Source organism: Crassostrea angulata, chromosome 4, assembly GCF_025612915.1.
Source record: "Crassostrea angulata isolate pt1a10 chromosome 4, ASM2561291v2, whole genome shotgun sequence".
In the NCBI taxonomy this organism is placed as follows: Eukaryota; Metazoa; Mollusca; class Bivalvia; order Ostreida; family Ostreidae; genus Magallana; species Magallana angulata.
In genome coordinates, this window is record NC_069114.1 from 25,901,999 (window position 1) to 25,925,033 (window position 23,035).

Consider the following 23,035-nt stretch of genomic DNA (forward strand, 5'->3'; position numbering starts at 1 on the left):
TATTTGTAATTAGGACGAACTATTTTTGTCCATATATGTCTACATTCTATATACGACATACATGTACTAGAGTTTATGCCTATATAGAGTTATAGTGTGTGTATATTCAGGCAGAATATTATTTCTTCCTTATGGATTGTGTATTCGAGGCGTCACATAAAAGTCATACTTGATATAATGGGGGAAAAGGCCGGCGCTAGCATGAACGCAAGACATGACAAGAGGCTAAATATGTTGCGAGCAAAGTGTACATTTCCTTCTATAAAATAAAATAGGGAAACATTTGGCTAACAATGGAAATGGGTAACATACTACAGAATGTAATTATAGCTTTTTAGGGAAGTAAACCGATGGTTTAAGTTTCTATCGTCATAAAATCAATCTAATCGACTATGTCTTGACGTCATATCAGCAATTTTGTTCTGGGAACCTAGGATATATAGAAAATCAATGGCAAGGCCTGTACGATGCAAATTGCTCCCTAGAAGTATTCCTTTCCTATTCTGTTCTATTTTAAAACATGAATGAAATAATTAAATATTTGTTCGATTGCGACTAGTTGGTCGATGTAATAAGTTTTAAGGGGGTTGTTATAATTATAATTAATTCCCAAAAAATGACCCGGAGTTTCATTCAGTCAAAATATGACCTCAAGAATAATATTTTATGTCGATAGATTTCACTACTTGTTATACCTTAAAAATTTAAACAACAGTTCAAAAGTTTAAGTCTTCATTTCCTCAAAATTAAATTGAGCATTTGTTTTGTTAATGCTTCACTAAGGAAGCAATATTAGTAAAGCCTCTACGTTCACATATTGTCGAGCAATTCTTTAGTGAAAACTTATTAGAGATATGATTACAAGTTATTGGAAATCAGCATTGACCTTTCACCTCTCTTCATCCACAAGTAGTCTTAATATATTGTATATTACAGTCTTCTGAAATATGATAATAAAAGGAACGGCTTTGCCACAGTGTTAATCATTTCTAGGTGAGCAGTGATTGATAACTCCTTTGTTTATGTGTGGGGTTGGGAACATCCGTGTGATTGTATGTATATGTCCAGATGATTCGTGTGCAATATCCTAGATCCTCGTACGTTCTGATTCAAATACCGCGTTTTATATTTACAGCATTTTGTTTCTCCGAAACATTTGTCTTGTTCTTTTTCTATCACATCGTGATCAGATTTAGATTTAGACTCGCAATGTTACAGAGCGAGCAGTGTGTGTGTGTGTGTGTGTGTGTGTGTGTGTGTGTGTGTGTGTGTGTGTGTATATATATATATATATATATATATATATATATATATATATATATATATATATATATATATATATATATATATATATATATATATATATATATATATATATATATACTTAAATAAATAAAACAGAATGCGACAGTCCAAATTAAATAAATTTAATTTGGACTGTCGCATTCTGTTTTATTTATTTAAGTATTTTTTGCTGTACCAAGGCTTTATTTATCTACATATATATATATATATATATATATATATATATATATATATATATATATATATATATATATATATATATATATATATATAGAGTCTTTTGAGCATTGATTCACGTTATACACAGTATATTTTGCACTCTCGGATTACATAATAGTTATTATGCACTAGAAGACTCGGAAAACGCCCCTAGACGAAAGTGGTACTTCAGTATTTGCGTTTGTGAAGTTTTAAGGAAGTAAAGTAAATTTGGACACTGCATGTCTAAAAACATCGCTGTTTTGTACGAGTTTAAGAAACATTTTGGGACTTCAAAAAAGATAGACGTCAGGACATTAAGCGTGCAATATTTGTATAATATTTATCGCAAAAATTATGATGATAAATTTAAACAATGAAAAATGCATCTTCAGGCAGAATGAATTAATTAAAACATGGTACTTGAATAATGTATGTCATTATCTAATAATAGTCTTGTAGGTGACACCCCCCCCCCCCTGAAAATGCACATGTACATTGCAAGCTGCATTATAAATGTATATACTGATCATGGACAGGTGAAACCCTGGGGCTAAATGCATGTGTCTTCGTGAATGATCACTCGTGCCTTCATTAATCCAACCTGGAATTTGTTTTGGATTGTAATGGTTCTAAAAAAAAATTCTTATTTTAGATATTTCTGAGTTTTATTTCAAATGCTTGGTGGCCATCTATCAGTAAATTTCACCATCTTCAAAACTTGCGCAATGTTATTTCTTTTTTATTCATTGGGTAGAAATATATACTAAAGTAGTATATACTATAAAATGGCAACGACAGTCTACATAGTTTCGTTAAAGCTATACAGTAGAATCTAGGATTCACAACACAGTCTAGATCTTGGCGATAGGGTTCGCGTGACCTACATATATGAGTAGAAATGCGCCCAGTTACAGAGTGTACATCTTACTGTCAGTACAAAACAAGCCTTGGAAATGTACAGGTGCCCTATAGGTGTAGTTACGGCCAGATAGAATCTGATACAATTTAGTGTCCTTCGCAAGAACACTTATGGGCTTACTACCTTAACCAACATCTGATATGTGATTAAAGGTATACACTTGCACACCTATCGTTTGAGGTCTCACCGTTCAAAGTAAAAGTTACAGACGTCGGGTCTCTGTCCTCAAGAGTATCCTTGGAGTGACTATTACTCAGACTGGGGTGGTGTTTCATTTTTTTTTTCAAGTCTCCCTATGCATTCTGTCTGGTCTTTGAACTCTCTCTCTCTCTCTCTCTCTCTCTCTCTCTCTCTCTCTCTCTCTCTCTCTCTGCTTCCGATAAATTCGAACATCAGCCTTTCATACAACATAGGGTCCATCTAAGTTTACATGGCTTTTGTTTGATCTATATCTCCAGATCCGACTCTTAATGAGTTAATTTTGACAAAAGGAACAATTTTTTTCTTCGTAATAATATGATAGGTATTCGATTTGAAAACTTCAATGATGCATATTTGTTTATTTCTATATTTGCGATACATTCTTGATGGCTATCTATGTTCTGCGTGTACACTCCCTATGAATACACTGCTTAGTAAACTCGAGCACTTGTTGTGTATCCTCTCAACATCCTATTAAGTTTGGATTTTTAATGAAGTCTTGTTTGCAAGTCATTCTTGCTCTTCTTATTGTTTGTCTCAGAAAATGTCGTTGCTTGTTTACAGTTATCGCTTTGTCCCACCCATGAAGCTCTTCCGATCAAGTGGATGGCGCATATCCTTTTAATTAACTTTATTGTTAATAAATATGAATTTCACTCATTCAAGTGAGATATTTTTGAACTGTGGTATAGTCGTGTTAGAGAAAATCTTTGTTTATTGAACTTTAATCTATCCATCTTTACTGTCATAAACAGTGCATGTTTACCATAACATTTCAATTGTCATTCTGTTATTGTAAACATGTTTTAACACTGTTAATATGCATGTCATGTTTTGCATATATGTCTATTATTGTATGTTTCTTTACATAATTGTTGTATCCACACCTTGAAAACATGCGCGGATCTTGAGGGGGGTCGGGGGTGGGGGTCCAATTAAAATTTCTTTAAATTACATTATGAAATGTTAGTGGCAAACTCAAATAAGATGGTAAAATTTTCTGGATCCGTGCATGGAACACATCGTTCTCTCCTGTTATGTCCTCAATATTTTTCTACTATCGCACCGCAGTTTTGGTTAATTTAGAAAATATCAGAAAGTTTGACAAAAAATGCATTATAAACGTTTCTAAATATTGACGAAAGAATTGTTTCAACAAACATTCTCAAGCTCCATGTTCATGAGAGATGAAGTACTCAAGTAATTAACCATTTCAAACTCTATTTCTGATATATATAACACTGACAAAGAGATTAAGTTTTAACTCATTTATTCAACAGTCAACCATCAGTTACTGATAGTACCATGCTTTTTACTCTTAGCCAGCAAGAATATGGAAAATACAACATGTAATGTTCAAATATAATAAAAAATAAGAAATTTGAAAAGGCAAATTCAACAAAGTATTATACAAGTACTTTGGTACCTGTCTTCCTCACAATCTCATGTATATTAAAACTTTATCACAACGTAACAAAATCAATGTACACATAAACTTTGCTAAAGAATTTTTTTAAAGCCTTACTCGACAGTACATGACTATATTTAATATAGAAGGTGGTATATATAAATAAAAAATACGAGTTTGTTAACTGTATAAAAATTGACATCGAAATTCAAAGAGAGGGAAAAAACAGTTTTATAACAAAATGCCATTTATAAAGCTATTAGAGGGTTCAGATCTACTGAAATGTAATTTGTTTGGGGATGAAAAAAAAAATCAACAAATATAACGAAAAATGTTTTAACATAAGCACTAGTACCTGATATGCTGCCAGTAATAACAGAACAACGGGAACAACATATATCAACTATGTAAAATATGAAAATGACACTTGGCAACACAATTAAATGACTATAATAAAGCTTGTCTGTACATAATGATAACAGTATTAAAGTTCTCCCATCTTATGAAGCGCTCAAAACGAATTACCTCGTTTTCAATTTCGCGCTCAAACATGGACAACCTTACGTCATATCTATTTATAGTTCTATGATCACCGGAGTCCCTGAAGACAGAGTGAAAAAATGTATTTTTGAGCTGTCTTTTTTTTCACTGTCCTTTTTATAACGAGGACGTCGTTACTATGTGAGGGATTGAGGTTGTGCTAGGCCCGCTAACACTTCCTTGGAGAATATTCGTGATCATGTCGCTTGTGGAGGTAGCCGGAGGGAGAGGAGCATTTGAAGCCAACATTTTTGCTTCCTTTTTCATTTTCTGTTTTAAATGTACTTTTGCATGTCGTTTCTTTTCGTCACTTCGTGCAAATTTTCGTCCACACACATCGCAGGAGAAAGGTTTCTCTCCCGTGTGTGTTCGCACGTGTGTTGTTAGATGGTCACTTCGACTGAATTGGCGCATGCAGATACGACACTGAAAGGGTTTCTGTCCAGTGTGAATACGAATGTGACGTGTGAGTTCGTCACTTCTGGAAAATCGTCGGTCGCAGCTCTCCACTGGGCATGCGTAGGGTCGCTCATGTAAAGGCGTTTTACTTGGGCGATTTGGGTACTTTCTAGGCTTTACTGGCATCAATTTGAGTTGCCCTCCTTGGTAGGGCTGAAGAATGGATGAAGGCAACGAATGTTTCGATGGGGTACTCTGAGATGGCATGCCGTAGTCGGCTTGGGATGAAGAAGGAATTAAAAATTCATTAGATAAGTCACTAATGCCTGGTTCCTGTTTTATGTTTGGAACTTGATACTGCGGCTGTTGGTAGTTTGGTGTAACATTTAGAGCATTAAAGTCTGGTAACCCAGTTTGAGTGGGTTGCACTGTCCATTTGAATTCTGAACTCTGGTTCATATCACCGGCGCGCATGTCGTCTGTGAAATGAAGGACAGTCTGTGGTGTCATCGACATAGAAGATGACACTGGGTAACTAATGTTCATAGATTGCTGTTCACTGATCATGGGCTGCTGTTGAGAACATGAACTGAATACTGGAGGCTGTTTCACTTGAGCTTCAAATGCACGAGAGTAGGGTGGAGGCGGACTGGTGTAGTCCAGCGATAGAGACTCGCACACTGGGATCTGGGGTTCCGGGGTGGAATGAGTAGAACTTGGGGTCAATGGCCCTGGGGACCCAAATCCAGTGGAGTAGGCATCGCAGTCATGGACTCCCATGTCAGGCTGTGGGGAACCTGTGTGGGAATGCTGTGAGTGCTGTGAAGTAGTGGATGGAGCAGGGCTGAAGCACGACTGCTGCTGTTGCTGCTGTGGCTGCTGTTGGTGGCATTGGTAGGAGGAATAGTCCGGGATATTGTGGCACTGAGACCCAGGGGTGGCTACGTTTGCTTGCACCTGTGTTGCTTGGGTAAGAATGCTAAGTAAAGGCGACAGTGGAGCGAAGATAGGCTGCCCGGCGTTGACGGGGAAGAGATGGTCCGCTGTAGTGGTGGAGGGCGTCACTGAGGAGGTAACGAGAGTCCCCTTGTACTGAATGCGATGGGTGATGCCCTGTTGACAGGCATGGTCAGCTGTAGGCTGGGTTTGCTGGTGGGTGCTTGGAACTGCACCGAAATTTCTCTCCGGGATCGTAATCTGGGCTTCAATATTTGCTGCAAAACAGAAACAAAATATTGTAAACGTGTTGTTTTATTTATTTTTTTTTTATTTATTTATCTATTTTTATTTTTTATTTTTTTTTTCGGTTATTATTATTATTAAGTGTTCAACTAGATTTATTTATTGATTTTTATTATATATGTTTTTTCTCTAATTCTCTCTTTTGCAGCTACATTATTAACAATGTCGATCATCTGCTCAGTTTTGCTGTCGTCATATATCAATTATAGTGAATACGGAAAAATGTGCAAGATATCGACCCAGCTATTAATGACATGGCGTTTACGCACGAGACCACTCGAGATATGCGCCTATGACGTACATTCAAAGAGAAGCTCCGCCCCTTGACCCTAATATAGAAATGTTTGCGTAGGCGATTTTAAGTTGTGGGAGGCCGACATAAACACAATAACGTGGTTTTACTACGATAGAACTTTACTACTAACTTTACTCTACCGGCACTGTGTCCCAAAATCCCTTAAAAAGGTCCCAATTCAACAGAGAAGCCGGGCATTCCATTTTATGAATGAACTTGGCATCGACATTTGCTGACGCACATAGCCACATGAATACAAATTAGACTTTCTAATAATAGAAGCATTCCCCAACAGCTGATCGATAGAGCACTAATTCTGTCTGGATTCTAAACCTTTTCTAGCATTACTGAGTGATACAAAGACTATGAATGCATGTAGCATATACCCAATGATACTGACTTAAAGTTATAGTACAATACATAAGTTGTAAGCAACAACAATTGTAAACCAAAAAAGCACTACATACCAGTTGCAGTTATAGGCACAGGCCCCAAAGGATCATTTCCAAAGAATGTATCCGAATTACTAGTCACGGGCGTATTCAAAGAGTCGTCAAAAGACTCTGAGGGCAGTCGGCCCCCTCCCGGTACAGATCCACAATCAAAACACAGATTAGCCAAGTTGGTAAGGTTAATCTGATCCAGTGCAACTTGCGACAGAGTGTCTAAACCGTCCATAATCATTTCCAATATTTACTGGTGGACACGTGTTTTCATAGAAGTTATGTAAACACTGTTAGATCACCATACGATCGTAAACGTACGACTATGTTTTCCGTATACTATATTTTTTCAATACTCAAACACATTCGAAGATCAGTTTATGAATGAACTACTAGAGCCGTTGAACGTATTTATGAATGAAACTCTCTTTACTACTCGTCCCATATATGGAAACTCTTAGTACGGTGCGTAAAATTTTAACCAATCAAATCTTACTAAGATTTCCCGTTGCTTGACTACGACTGACGCACATGTGACGTCAATGGAGATAGTATAGAAATTGGTTGTATAGTAGATGCCTATTAAATCTAGGTCACGCAATTTAAAAGCATTTCTTTAAACAAATTTCTTCAAAAAAATATATTTCTATGTTACTCTTGTATCAATGCATTCCCATACCATTTTTCGTTTGTTGAGCATTTCAGAATTTGGAGAAAACATGGATAGTATGACCATGGGAATATTCTCGTCGTAGTATGACCTTTGCCCTTCCGATTGCTAGAATTTCCTTATATGGGAGACAAGGTCACATACCAGTTCGTGACGTAGAAGATACGACGGAAATTTACTGTCCATATATGGAATAGAGTTCGGAAACCTCCGGTATATTCCGGACAGGAAACACGACCTCCATATATGGAAATATTCGTAATCGACGATACAAACGAGTTCCCCCGAATCCTAAAAAAGCTTATTGTGACGTAAATCATCCTGGCGAGACGATCTTCTCGAGAAAGTTAAATATAGAATTGAGAGAGAAAATAGCTATCCTGGCGTGAGTTACACGAAGTTCATTGATTTGGGCTTCCTCTTCGTACAAAATTATTTATGTTGTAGCTATTTTTGTGACCAATAACTGTGCTTCTATATTGATCGACGTAGACTTCTGCAATGGAGGTGCATTTATTATTCAATCAAATATATTTCTTTTCTCGTGCTGTGTGGACGAAGGACTATCGAATTGTGATATACAGTGCATGCACACACTGAGTGATAGACTCGTACCAAGATCGCATTAAAAATCAAATTATAATGTCATGTGTCCCCAAAACCATGCACTGCTTGTAGATGTAGAATCTTAAAGTATGTTATTCTAACCACCATTCATATTATAATTATACAGTGTTCTCAGAGGCATATGCAGGTGCAATCAATATAGACCAGTACATACAATCACAAATTTCATAAGTGCCCTGCTCTAACTGCTTCTGACAACTTAAAGAAATGGTAAATATATTAAGGCAAGACACCATATATTACCATACTGACCAGGCCAGGGTGATTATAAATAACTGCATATCTTTGCTCGCTGCACTAATTATCCCATCATCTTTTTTTCAAATTTCAGCATTGGTTGACCTCCCTCTCCATCAATTTACACTCTTGCAGTTTTTAGCCGTAATTATTATTATGTAATTTTACCCCAAATAAAATAGTTGTACTTATTAATCATATATATGTATTAGACAACAATATATTTAGATTTGTAGCATTGTAGCATATATCATTGGAACATTAATTTATGATATAATGATTATGTTAATTCCCATGATATGCTACAAGGTTGTGTCCATGTTTTCTTTTATATTTCCGTAATACGGCTTTCGATACTTAAAATTTTATTTGGATGTCCCCAGTAGAATGAACCAGATTTGAGACAGGTTGTAGGATCTGTAGGGTGGTAATCCTTAACCACTTAACATTCCTACTGGTGAAATTTGACCAGTACCACTCGATCTTCCATTAATTCATTATGGCAGCAGCTTACATTTAAATTTAATTGACAGATTTTAAGTCCAAGGATAGAAATATATGTTATATGATAGTTAGACAAACATATTAATGTATAAATATTTATACATCTGATTATCTCTGTATTTTTAAAAGTTTCCAAATTTAAAGGATAACTTGATTTTTTTACTGAGTAAAAATGAATGAAAAGTCCTGAATGTGAATGGGTAAATGAACCAATCGGCTTTTCACTGCTTACTACTTTGCTACCCCATACTGTACAGATGAACACTGCATACACTAGAATAGTTGTAATCAGGAGAATGGTTAGGTACCACCTGCCTACTAGGGACTGTGGTCAGTCAGTACTCCCATTAATAGACAGACAGGGTAATTACAACCAGGTGAAGGATGCATACCTGTCTCAATATGATTAAGCTTCTGATTAATTATAATCATGTAGACACCAAAACCTGTGGTGTGTTTGCAAATCAAACTTCGGTCTAGTACATGTCTTTTTCTGATCTTGTAAGGGATCCTTATTGATGCATGCTGATATCCATGCCAGGGGTTTTTTTCCACTTTTAAAATTTGTAGGTACTAGTACTAATGAAAATTATTCTTTTATCACCCTTTGCTTAAAATCATTGATCAACTTTATGTTGATTTATTTTTTGCAATCATATTGATAAAATAAAAAAAAAAATACAGATATATATTGTAATACAATGTACTTCATTTAATTTGCCAAAAATTTTTTTTATAAGATTTATCTGTTAATGTTTGAAATGATCTAGTTTTTGCTTTTTTCCAGTTCGCTTTTACATCGCAAATTATTCAATACACAGAATTCATAATCAGTATTATTTGCAATATAAAGAAACCTTTTAAATAGAAAAAAAAAAGACTGACGCAAATTAAAAAAAAGCTATAAATATTCCCTGTTTTCTCAAATTTTCAGACACTTGAAATAATCTGGATATATGGTACAATGTAGGAATCATTTTACTGCATGATGATCTAGTTTAGACCTTCAGCCTATTAAAATAGGAAGCTTGGCTTCTGAGTCCACTTTTCTCTCCCTGGCTAGAACATTTATTATAAAAAAAAAATGTAGGTCGATCTACTAGGACTTTACTCTCTTTTGTTGCTACATGATTTCTTTTGAATTTCAGGTGAGAATGAAAATGGCTGATGAAAAGATACTGCATGAATACAGAATGTCAGAATGGGGACAAAGATGGATCATTTAGATTAGACTGATGACGTTGACTCTATAGATCGAGTACCAGTGAAGGATTACGCTCATAATCCAAAATCTTCCGATGACAGTTGAGGTATAATCTTAAGCGAGTCTTTGAAAAGGACAAACATATATTCGCTCTATTTATTCCCCTCTTTCGAAGTAAAGCACCAACTATATGCTCAGAAAAAAAAAAATTAATGAATTTTTTTAAGTGATGAAGATCAACATAATGAACTACATTTTATTTTTTTGTATGGTCTGATTAACTATTCTAATCGTAATAGAAATTGCTTTGAATTTACTTCATTTATGTGCATGCGTATTTAAATATGTTTGATTTCAAATAGTGAATTATTCTCCTATTTGAGTATAGCTGCCATTGTCTATTGCTACAGATCCGTCAAGGCTTCATCAATAACCAAGAATATTATGAATTAATTGTAGATTTAAAATCTCTTGCACCATCATGTCTTTGTGATAACAATGAGTGAAATTAAATTTCTGTAAGCCGGCCCACACAATTAAATGTATACGTAAGACATCCGCAGCTAGATGTTAAAGTTCAATTAAGTGTGTTTGTACTGGAAAGTGATTTAATATTCATGAGATGTGGGCAGTTGCATGTCAAACTGCAATAAAACTTTTACAATATATCACTATCAGACACAATTAAGTGATTTTTTTTTCTTCTCTTGTATCTTTTTATATTATTTTGACTTTCTTCGGTTTCAGAAAGAGATGTGGATTACATTTTGTTTCTTCAGTAGCAAGGATACAATATTACCGGTCCATGCAGCTTAAATTTTTAAAAAAACATTTTTTTTTTCCCTGTGTGTTTTAATTGTCAATGAACCTAATTTCAGTAGGCCTAGAACGATTGATATGGAATATATGATTGATTTTCAGATGATGCACTTATTACTGATCGTACTAGTAATGAGATTATATAGTTCCTGTTGAATGAAAAGGGAAACCCCTAAGAATTACAGTGGATTTATTAACTATGAATTCAATAATAATTTCTTTAGTAAAATAGAGCAGATTCTATTAAAAGAGCTGCACTGTGCTTAACAAATTCACAGACCTTTATTTGAGGCATACATGCCCATAAATAACGCACTTACTATATATTACTTGCCCTAATTATTAGCTAGCATATACATTTTATAAATTATGTCATGAAAAATGAAAATAAATTAGGTTTTTGTTTCTCTTCTGGGAAAAATTGCTGTAAGTTAAATTAAGCTTTTCAAAGACTTTTTTTTTATGTATATAGAAAGTTTATTTTCTTCCTCTGAAATCAAAGGTCTATTTCAATGTTATTTATATGGCGGATGTCTATATCTAGAATGAACACAAGACTAAAAATTGACGTATGTAAGATGATCCTATGGTGTGGGAGGTTCAATATTTGAGTAAACAACCAGTTAGATTTTTACTGTGTTACAGCTTGAGATGTGTTGATACTTGTGCATGTGTAATGAATGAGAATTTTTTACGATCAGTAATCTCTACTGACTTGCTGTATATCAGCAATAGTGAAGAATTATTTAATTAAGTGTTTTTTTGGTAAAATTTGTGATTAGAAGAAAGACATCTATCCCTCGAGCTATAGTACTAAAACCAGAGCCAGTCTTTGGAACATTTTTTTCATTTTTCTCCATTTTTAGACCATATATGATGAATCTCCTTAGGAGAAGAGCTCTGTATTTTAAACCTAAAATATTTCTTTTTTTCCTTCACTAAAATCAAATGATATAGTTTATAGCTAAATGTCATATACAAAATTTGCAGGTAGATGTGATGGGTAATTTTGTTGAGCACCATGCAGCCTCCTTTTACTGATCCAGATAACACAAGTCCAGACTACTGATCCACTACAAGGTGATACAGGATGACAGAATATGCAGGAGGGAGGTAAGGGTTTCTCATTTGCTAAATCCTTCTCTCTCTCTCTCTCTCTCTCTCTCTCTCAGGAAGGAAGGAAAGGAAATTGGTTCAAAAAGGAAAGTAAACAGTGAATACTTTATATCTCATTACTTTTTCATGAGCATCTAAATTAAAGTACAGCATATATAAGATATGTAATATATATTAATAAAGTAATTATCTGTGACACCTAGAGAGCAATATTCTCGTATTTTCAACAAATTTGGCATAAATGAATTACAAACAGGTGCCTCTTTGGAATATCATTGTTTAAAGTTTAATTGAACAGTGGATAAAAATATGCATTAAACAATGAATGCATATGAATTGCATTAATCATTAAATGTTAATCATCAATGTAAGATTTTAAAATGATCACAGTCATTGTAATTTTGCTTTGATTCAAGTAGCTATTTATACATTTCAAAGAATATATGCTCTAGTCCCGAGAATGGATTGTAATGACACAGCAAGACGGTGAGGATCCCTTAAGGAGATAGGGGAAACACCCTTTTTCTATAACCATCATTTTTATGTGCCTCTTGATTTCTCAAACAGTTTTATTAATTGTTCTAACATCGTGTTCATTTCTCTTAATTTTTAAATCAATGGAGATTACTCAAAGGTTGAGATGCTCACAAAAAAAATTATTTTTTACAGATGACAGAGCTAGACCAAAGTCTATAGTGCTTAACCAAGTTTTTTTTTTTTGCATGAAAAAGTGGGTTAGATAAATAAAATTGAAATTTAAAGCACACATAACCTTTTTACAAGTTTTGTTTGGTTTTTGAAGTTGCTATGCTGTTATCAGCGGGAATATGTGTGATTTAAAGAGAGTAAATCGCTTGATAGTGACCCAGAAATTTGTAGGTAAACGCGTTTGGAGGTGACAGGGTTTGTGGAACCTGTTTTATGTTCATATATATCAAAAGACTGTGACTTTGTACAGAGACAAATCCCACGCTGGAAAAGTCACTCATTGAAATTCTGTTTTGTACGATATGATTTATGTAACAGGTTGAAATTTTTTAATTTCATGCCTGTATGGAAAGCAAGCAAACACATTTTAACTACTCAAGCGTTATCTAAAATTTTTCTTTGATTTTTGAAAAAAAATATTTGGTGTGTTGTCACCTCCTACTTGGAATTAATGACAAGGAAATAAAATGAATAAGGTTTGGAAGTCAAACACTATCACTTTGGATGAGTAATGCCAGTGCCTTCTGCAAAATAAGTGATGAATTATGCATATTAAGTCAGTTTTTTTATGTTATTCAAATGCTTTATTGTACACAGCACATACACACACAACAGCAAGCAGACTTATGAACAATTTTCAATTCATCTGTTTCTTATGGAAGTAAAAACTTAATTTCAGCAGGAATCAACCAGTAGAAAACACATTTTAATCTCATGATAAACATTTCTACTTGTATGTGTGTGAGAGAGAGAGAGAGAGAGAGAGGTATCTGGAAATGAAGTCAATTTGAATTTCTTTCATTGTAATTACAGTTCTAGAACTTCTATACATGTATAATGCTAAAAATCAGCTTAGGGGACATAAAAAATCTTGAACAGTTGAATAATACAAGTTACCCTCTAACGAAGTCTTATTAATAAAACCGCAGTTCAAGTCAGCTTTGAAAGTATATAGGGTATAAGTAGGATGAGCAGAACTGGGGAGGGGGGGATTCGAACAGGAAGGGAAGGGGGGCCTATACTGGCAGATACTAAGGCTAGTTCAGATGTACGCTACTGCTTTTCAATTTATCATTTGAATTAAATCTCTTCCAGACTGTTTAGATTTTGGAGTATTTTTTGTTCTCTCTCAGCATGTGTTCATGAATTGGCATTGACATTCACAATGCGGACTGATTTAGATCATTGATCGTAATGTTTGAATAAGATACTGTCCTGCCATTTATCAATACAAATGATTTTAAAATTTATTCTCGACTAGGCTCATAGACGCAAATAGCAGCAAGTAATCCATAGCGATATGAATGTCTGAAAGGATTTAACTAATACAGGAATAGCTTTCAAATGATGTTGTTGTAACATACAACATAATGTTAATACTGTGTTGTAGGTTATAACGATGTTCAATATCTATACTGGACAAGTGTTAAAATAACATTAAATTACATTGAAACATGCATTTCTGACGGCAGTGTAATCTTAATTTCTTTTTTACTTCTGATATTGGCAGATGCTTCCTAAGGTTTTTCTTACTAGCAGTTTTATAGAATACAATTTGTAATGGGTAACACCCAGGAAGAATCAAGTACCCGGTCTTATTTGTAAATTCTTCATTTATTTCTAGCACATCCTAAAAAGCTGATTTCATTACATGTATTAAGAAATTATAAACATGCAATAATACTCATACAAGTACATGTATAGCATCTTCCCAAGTCAAGAGTTTCTGATCCGCACTGCTTCTCACTAACCCTTGTTTGTGAGAAGCGATGCGGATCAGTAACCCTTGACTTGGGAAAGTGATGTATAGTAACTAAACAATTTTCAATTTGATATTATAATAGCATATAACTTTTTTAGTACCAGTACAGGTAGAAGCAGCCATTTTATTTAAAACACTATCTATATATCATTCTCCATTGAACACAATGCCACCTAGCTGTTTTAAGTTTAAGCTTGACTGATTTTTAATTGAATTAAAAATAATTACTTCACTGTTTTGTCCCCTTGTGATGCTTATATTTTTACAAAGATCATGTTTTAACAGAATTTTCGTCTGGTCATAATCATCATTTAGTCTTACATTTATCCATCAGAATCAGAAGCCATTCATTTATTATAGATATTTTTAAAAAATGAATGCCTGTCCCACAAAAGATTGACACTTAAAATACATGGATGGAGAGATATAATCTTTTCTTCCTGGAGCATTTTCAAACTTGACAAGATTATAAGAAAGTTCATTCTTTTTTACCTTAATGTTCAAGGTCAAGTCCTTAATGTTCAAGGTCAAGTCCTTGATGTTCAAGGTCAAGTCATATAACAAGACAAGTTCAAGGTTATGGTGATAAGGATGTTATGCCTGAATTACAATAACCTTTTTTTAGCTCTGAGACCAAAGACTGTGGCTTTACATGGATACTAATGTTTTCTCCTTGTGTACTATCAAACCATATTATATAGAGACATCTGTACTGCTGTCCATAAGTGTAAGGTCAAATTTGATACTACTTATGTTCAAGGTCATTTGTGAAGGCCAAATTGTTAACAATGGTGATGTTGATTATTATTCAATGTGGCTAATGTTTGAGCTATATGGGTCTTGATTTGACTATTTTTGAAAGACACACCTTGCATTGGTTTGTTTACCGGTATCATTTTGCTCAGCTACGTTTCATCTAATTTATCTGTTGAACATCTGTGGTAGTTGAAATTGCCTAACAGATCGATAGAATGTTGAAAATACTCACAACAAATATTAATGACTACTTTTATGAGTTGATGTCTGATGAAATTTCCAAAGACATTCACCATATGATGCTGCTGTCATTGTTAGCAGATAAACTGAAATTCTAGCTAGCTTCTATAGAAACTTTGTGTTCAGGAACTCGCAGAAAAAAAATTGTTATTTGGATTTTACTTCACACATATGACATACAGTAGAAAATCCAGTACTCGTAAATGTTATGATTTTATTTAAATGTATAAACTTAGTATCCTTTTGTTTTTTGCATATTTGTTTAAACTAATTGAAAGTTTAAAAGCAAAATTCATTTTAGATTTGGCAGTGCTGGCCAACTTTCCCAAAATTTATTAGTATAAATTTTGATTTTTCGAAAATTCATAATACTTGTTTAAGACTTAATTAAGAATAAAGGTGTTAGGAATGTCTTACCATGCAGATATGCACTGCATGGTTTTAAAAGGGTGATAAATGTATGCCTAATTTTTTATATCTTGGTCACATTTACAGAGTTGATTTCTATATTCTGTGCATTTAGATCTTTTCTTTAATACTCCGGATGGTGTAAATTCACAGTTTTAGATGAACTGCACCTATGAAATGCATTAACGAAATCTCTTATCCCTTCCTGTCGTGTGTACATTTCTTAATGCATGCTTTATGTGAGAGGAAAAAAAATAAATCTTTAAATGCATGGGATGAACTGAGTGCTATATAAAAGGGTGGGTCTACACTCAAAATAAGGTCCAAATATAGGACTTTCTTGATGTGGCTGATTTTCCTTGATATTTAATGCAAAAATTTTTCTCAATTACAGTAAAAAACATTCATTAACCTCATGTTTTTAAAAACATTTACCACATGTATTCTAAGAACCCTGAACATGTTGTTTGGTTTTCATGCAATCAAACAGATTTAAGGTGGTATGAGAAACTTTGAGACATCAGAACATCATATATTCAAAATATAATCACTATCTAAGGTTTTCAAATTGCGCAAATTTTAATTTCTGAAATAAAGTGGATTTTGAAAAATTATTAGTATAAAACTAAAAAAATGTAAAAGCACCCACATGTTTCGACCTTATTCCTTGCAGATCAGTAGATGACTCTCTTTTTAACCTGTGTGTTACACTTCTAGACATCAAAATTGTGAAAGGGAAAGTATATAAAGTGAGTGTTAATTTTATTGTTTAATTTGAAAGAAAGTTATTAATGTCACCATATGGAGATGTTCCTTTTCTCCTAATTACAACCATACACTTTTACAATCGTGTGAATTGAGTTTCACAATTTATTTACTTGCACTGAAAGAAATTGTTGATGAAGAGACATCTATTTTCTTTGTAACAGATCTGGCAATGTACATAAACAGACATATGTTTATTTATACAGGTGTCTACTTTACCCATGAACTGTTAACCTTGTACACTAATATGACTGCTGGAGACAGCGCTGGGGTACCAGTACACCAGTTGGGACACACTGTTTGATACATAAATAATAGCTTCTTTTCACTCCCTGTTTAACTATAAGCAATGTGACTATCAAAAATATTGGTCAGGTTTACTCTTTCCATGTCCGATTATTAGTTACAGGTTTATAATTCATTATTGATTAACAATAAAAAGTATAATGTTGTTATAGTCACAACTAAATTTTGATATGAAAATTAGCTGTATTTTACAGAATATTACACCTTAAATGACAAGGAAAATTAAAGTTATACTGATACACATACTGTACAACATTCTCACCAATATAATCGTAAAACAAAACTGGTTTATTTATTTTTACCCAAAATGCAGACGTATATTATTCATTTTTTTAAATATTAAAAATATACTGGTAGACTGATTATCATGTAAAACTGATTCCCTCCCCCACAGTTGTTGGATTGTTGGGTAAAATTCTTTTTTCCTGTTTCATACAAGATTTGTCTTCTCCTTTTTTTTTTTTTAACAGTTATGCTGGTTGAGGTGCATGAACAAATAACATTAATTCCAGCAGATATCTTTGCAGACTGATATTAATGAAATCATAAAGAATTTCAAAGAAGTCCATTGCATGCGATTCTGTCCTTAATACGTTGCATCTCCTCTACTTATATATTAAACACAGATTGTACTATGCATAGTGCAAGAGGAGACCCTTTTTTTGGTATAGAGGTGGGGGTGGTTGTTTGTCCATGTACACTAGCTATATTTATCAAGGACTTTTGATTTACACAGGAATGCTGTTTTTGGTTGTTTAATGCTTGATCTAGGAAATATGCTGATTGCTAAATTATCTATTTTTTTTTTTTTTATTTAAAGTGAAAAAGCTCCCACACAATCCATAGACCACTTGCTGTGTATTTAGTTCAATTGGACAGTGTTGTATTATCATCACCGCCCTCCCACTACAAAGCACTTTGTCAAATATAACTCGGCAAATAAGGTCTCATACATGATTCATAACTTGCCAACTTAGTGCAGTTCAATAAATAAAAAAAAACCAAGATAGAGAATCTATTTTAATTTTACTAGTGGACTGTTTTAGAGTCATCAATACATATGTAGCAAATAGATAGTTTTATGAAGAAAAAAAAAATAGATTTTTATCGTTAAATTGATTAGATGCATACGTACATCAACAACTGGATACGCTCTTGCATTATAGATTAAGTTGGGGAAAAAATGGAATATCAGCAGCAAATAGGAATTCTTCAAACAAATTTAGAATTTTTATTATGAATATAGACTTAGTTTGATTATTGGTATTTGTATTTGTTTCTTAATATAATGTTTTTAGCTTAATCAATTCAAATGTACTGGTGTAGGAGACCATTTACAACATGTTTTCATCAAATTTAAAATTACATGATGTAGCTTCATGCAATGCTTCACTTCGAGTTATTGTCATCCAGTCTTTGACAGCCTATTAATATGAATAAAAAAATGATCTGCTCTCAACCCTCAATCTTGATATAGTAATTGAAATACTCCAAAGAAATCATGAAATATTAGAGGGCCTTTCATTTTGAATCTTAATTTCTTTGAAACATGTTAATTAAAGAATATAATTATTAATTATATGCATTTGTATATGTTTTACCTTATCAAATGCAAAGATGGGGGGGGGGGGGTCAATAAAAGCTGCTTAAATGGGGGGGGGGGGGGGGTACATATCTCCCCCTCCCCTGGAAAATTCAAACTTTCAAACATGTTAAATTTACATTGCAAAATTACCAAAAACAGGCTTTGGACACACTCCCACCTTCCACCTTCTTGGAAAAGAAAATTATTCCAAAGACCCCCCTCCCCCTCTGGAAAAATTTTCCATCCATGACTTAAGCACATAGAAATAAAGTAATGAATTTGACTTGATAGAAACACCTACATACGGCAATACAGGCAGCCATATATTCACCAAATTTGGACAAAAATAAAAGCACTAATTTATTGAGGATCTTTTGCATCACAAAGAACAGGCTGTTTTAATTGGCAGTGAATAATTTTTCAGTTTAGTTCTCTAGCAGATAGCCTACAATTAGTTCACGCCAAAAGGATGGCATGTGACCTACTTTGAAAACTGTTAATGGATATTAATATAACTGTTAACTATAACTGTTAATAAGAATTTGATGAACCTGACTCATATATGTCTAATTCCTAGATATGTTTGAATATAATTGTTTATTAGTTATTAGATTTGAAAATTTTGAACATCACATTATATTATATATTTGAGTTGTCACAAACTTAAAAGTTGTTTAGATTCAAGTTGTATACATGATGCACTTATTAACTGAAAGCTCAATTGCGTTTTTCTGATCACATTTTTTTTTAGCATATGTTTGTCTGTCTGATTGTCAGTAAATATTTTACTTTTTCAACTTCTTTTCCAAAACCGATAGGCCAATTTCAAGCACGAAGCATATCCTGATGTAAAGGGAATTGAAGTTTTTTAAATAAAGTACCACAATTTCTTTTTTACTAGAAGAAAATTTTGGAATTTTCCATCTTAAAATCTTTTTTTTTTTTGTAATTTGATAATATTTCAATTTATACGTTATTTGAATTGAATTGCAAAATTAAATGCTTTGCACAAAAAAACGTATTTGCTCTAATAGATATAAAGGCAAATATATAAGAAATACAAATGAATTTTTAGCGTGGTTTAATTTTTATTGGTTATTTGATTTTTAATCAGTCCTTTATGAAAATTTGAAAGGCATCCTATTTATTCCACAAGGGAATTAAGGGGATGGTTAATTTCACATCTACTGGTATCAATAGGCCAGGGCCTGATTATACTGTATACAGGTAAATATTTGCCCCGTTTTATTTTCGCCCCTTTCACCCTCGCTGTCAGAGGGCAAAATCCAGTGTTTCAAATTATCTCTCTTTAAACCCAACTGTTTGGTGAAATTCAAAAAAGCAAAAATTTGAAAGGCATCCTATTTATTCGACAAGGGAATTAAGGGAATGGTTAATTTCACATCTACTGGTATCAATAGGCCAGGGCCTGATTATACTGTATACAGGTAAATATTTGCCCCGTTTTATTTTCGCCCCTTTCACCCTCGCTGTCAGTGGGCAAATTCCAGTGTTTCAAATTATCTCTCTTTAAACCCAACTGTTTGGTGAAATTCAAAAAGCAAAACTGTTTGCATGTGTGGAAGGGCAAAATTTACACTGGGCAAAAATAACACTGTATACATTTTGTTTCCAATTTGTGATAGTGCATCAAACTGGTATAGTCAGTATCATAGTGGGTTCCTCTTTCTATTTATTTTTGTTTTGTGTTTGGTATTAAAACTTTCAAATTAGAATTTTCCTTTTTAATTTTGCCAATTTCCATAAAAATGTTCTTTACTTAAAACAGTGTTAGGTCTTTGCAGATTTAATCCAGGGAATAATAAATTGCTACTTTAAAATTCACATCAATTGTTAGTCTGACAAAATGTTACGCACAGAGTGTGTGTTTTGAATTTTTAATCATCTTGGAACCTATTGTTTGCCATTTTAATAGACTATGAACATTTTTTTTTTGAAAAATATTAGGCATTTGTAAATTTATGCATTGCATAAGATATTTGTTCGCATAGGTTTTGATATGTAAAATTTGTGTACGCATGAAACCATGTACTTTTCGCACTTCATTTCAGCATGCATATATTACCTTTTTTTGTTAGATCATAAGAACTATTGAAAACAACTTATATTTCCCTAAGGTAGTTTAAACGTGCAATATCGTAAGCATTTTAATGTTACACTAATTTATTTCTTGATTGCACAGTCTGCATGTGTATTTAGCTGGAGGCATGAGTTCAAGCTCTGTTTGAGATGAATTTTCAAGCAACCAAGGTAGATTTAAAATTTGTGTTAATGCACATTAAAAAAGAATTAAAGCCAAATCCATCACTGGCACTTTTACTATGTCAGTAAAATGACAAGTTATAAGAAAAGACAATTTTTTTAATTATCAGTTGTTTTTCAAGACCTTTTACCCAAAATGAGGGTTGGACGGTTAAACAAAAATAAAAGTAAAGGGATATCTTACCCCCACCTCTCTAAAAAAATGTTTAAAAATTTCCTTTTTCAAAACTTATTCAAATCTCATTTTATATATTTATGCGAATTTTCTAAGTACATGTATGATGATTTGGCTATATCGATCCATCTGACTGCATGTTAACTTTATATCTCAAAATTATGTTATGGCAGTATTTAACATGGTCCTCTCATGTGAACTAACCCTACTTTGCTCTTTTTCTATGGATGGAACTCACAAGATACATGTGAGATAATCAAACTATACTGTAAATAGGGTTATTTACAGAATTGAGGATTTTTTGTGTTAAGAGTCACATACTTGCAGTTATAGGTTCCTTACCTGAGTTCTCAGCATATGTGACATGTAATTATACATTATAAACTTTTAGTTTTTCATGTATTTTATTCAAATTTTTCATTTTAAGTTATGGAAAGCCAAATCTCTCAGAAGGTGACAAACAATGACACTTTGGTTTTGTAAATCAACTATTGTGACTGGATTAGAGTCATCCCTGGGCCAGAAGAAATGAACCAGACAAAATGTTGAGATGGGAGGTATACAGAAAATAATTAATTCTTTAACGTGTGAGAATATTTTCTAGGTCATGATGCATCTTCTGCAGGAGATGAACATGCACCAATTTAAAAGTGATCGGTGATCGGAACAAAAAGAGAGCCAAAGGAAAGAAAATGTGTGTACAGAGGAAGGGCAGTCAAGCACAGTCAATCCAAAACAACAGTCTTCTCTATAAGCAGACTGGGGAATGGAGGTAAGGAAGTTAGTCCAATTACTCTACTAATGAAGCGAGCAAACTTTTGCAACTTTGGGTTTTTATTTTTTTTTTCTTATTACCTTTTTAAATGTTTGCTCTTTTTTTTTTTACAGGTAATAAACAAGCTACCTGTTAATGCAAATACAAGTCTCCCACCCTTTTTGGTAATCTGGTGTGGAGTGGTGCTCAGAATGGGTGGTGATGCATGGGAGCGGTTGACATTTGGCATGTTGAGTTTTATATGCACTTGAAAATTAAAGCATTTGCTCATTTCAATTTCAAAGGTATTCTGTTTACTCTTTAATGATATGCTTTGAATTATTTTGGGGGAAATATGACACAACAATATTTTTTTAAGAAGTGCATATTATCCTGTTTGGGGTATATTATAGCTTCTTCTTTTATCGCCCTTAAGATTTTCACTCCTTTTTTTTAAATTGGTTAGAGAGAGAGAGATCTCAAACTCTGTCATTGTGAATCATATTTGGAATACATAGAAATTGGAAATCCCATTTTCAAGCCTCAATTTTAGCAGTTTCCTGGGCAACATTTTTTTTTTAAATGAAAAGGTCAGTTTTCTTTTATCTTTACAGATACTACTAGTATTTGTCACTATGTAGTGGTGTTAATGAATTATTTTATCTAATGTCATGAAATGGCAGTGACAGGAAAGATGAAGTTATTAGTAAGCCTACATGTATATGTATATCACACTTATAAAATGTATATGGGTTTATCTGTTAGATTTTCATTAATAAGAGGACTGGAAAGTCATATTTAAACTGTATTGATCTTCTTGAGAAGGAGAGCTGTGAATAAAAATATTCATAAAAATGATATTTAAATCAAAATGGTTTTCTATATAATTTGGCTCTTCAAATGAAAAAGATAAATATAGTTTAAACATGGCAATGATGATCTAGTCACCTTAAATTAATTTTGCAGAGTTTTACTATAGATTCCTTTGGAAAATGTATTTAATCAGCATTTGCTTCTAAAATTGAATAAGACATGTCATATATACTTAAAATTAAATAGACATATTGTCATATATACTTAAAATCAAATGGACAAATTGTCATATGTACATGTACAGAATCATCGTCAGTTTGCAACCGCAGACGTTAATTACATGTATACCC

The 23,035-nt window shown here is 33.2% G+C and overlaps 1 protein-coding gene and 1 long non-coding RNA gene across 2 annotated transcripts; one reads left to right on the forward strand and one right to left on the reverse strand.

Moving 5' to 3' along the window:
- Positions 1-3,879: 3,879 nt before the first annotated feature.
- LOC128181315 (early growth response protein 1-B-like) lies at positions 3,880-7,365 on the reverse strand. Its single transcript, XM_052849675.1, has 2 exons — positions 6,978-7,365; positions 3,880-6,187 (listed from the first exon to the last, which is right to left on the reverse strand). Exons 1-2 carry the CDS (start codon positions 7,192-7,194, stop codon positions 4,692-4,694), a joined length of 1,713 nt encoding a protein of 570 aa, XP_052705635.1. The 5' UTR covers positions 7,195-7,365; the 3' UTR covers positions 3,880-4,691.
- A 2,780-nt stretch (positions 7,366-10,145) lies between these two features.
- On the forward strand, positions 10,146-22,207 carry LOC128181682 (uncharacterized). Its single transcript, XR_008243344.1, has 4 exons — positions 10,146-10,301; positions 12,005-12,127; positions 21,723-21,890; positions 22,007-22,207. It is a non-coding gene; the product is annotated as an uncharacterized LOC128181682 (long non-coding RNA).
- Positions 22,208-23,035: the final 828 nt, after the last annotated feature.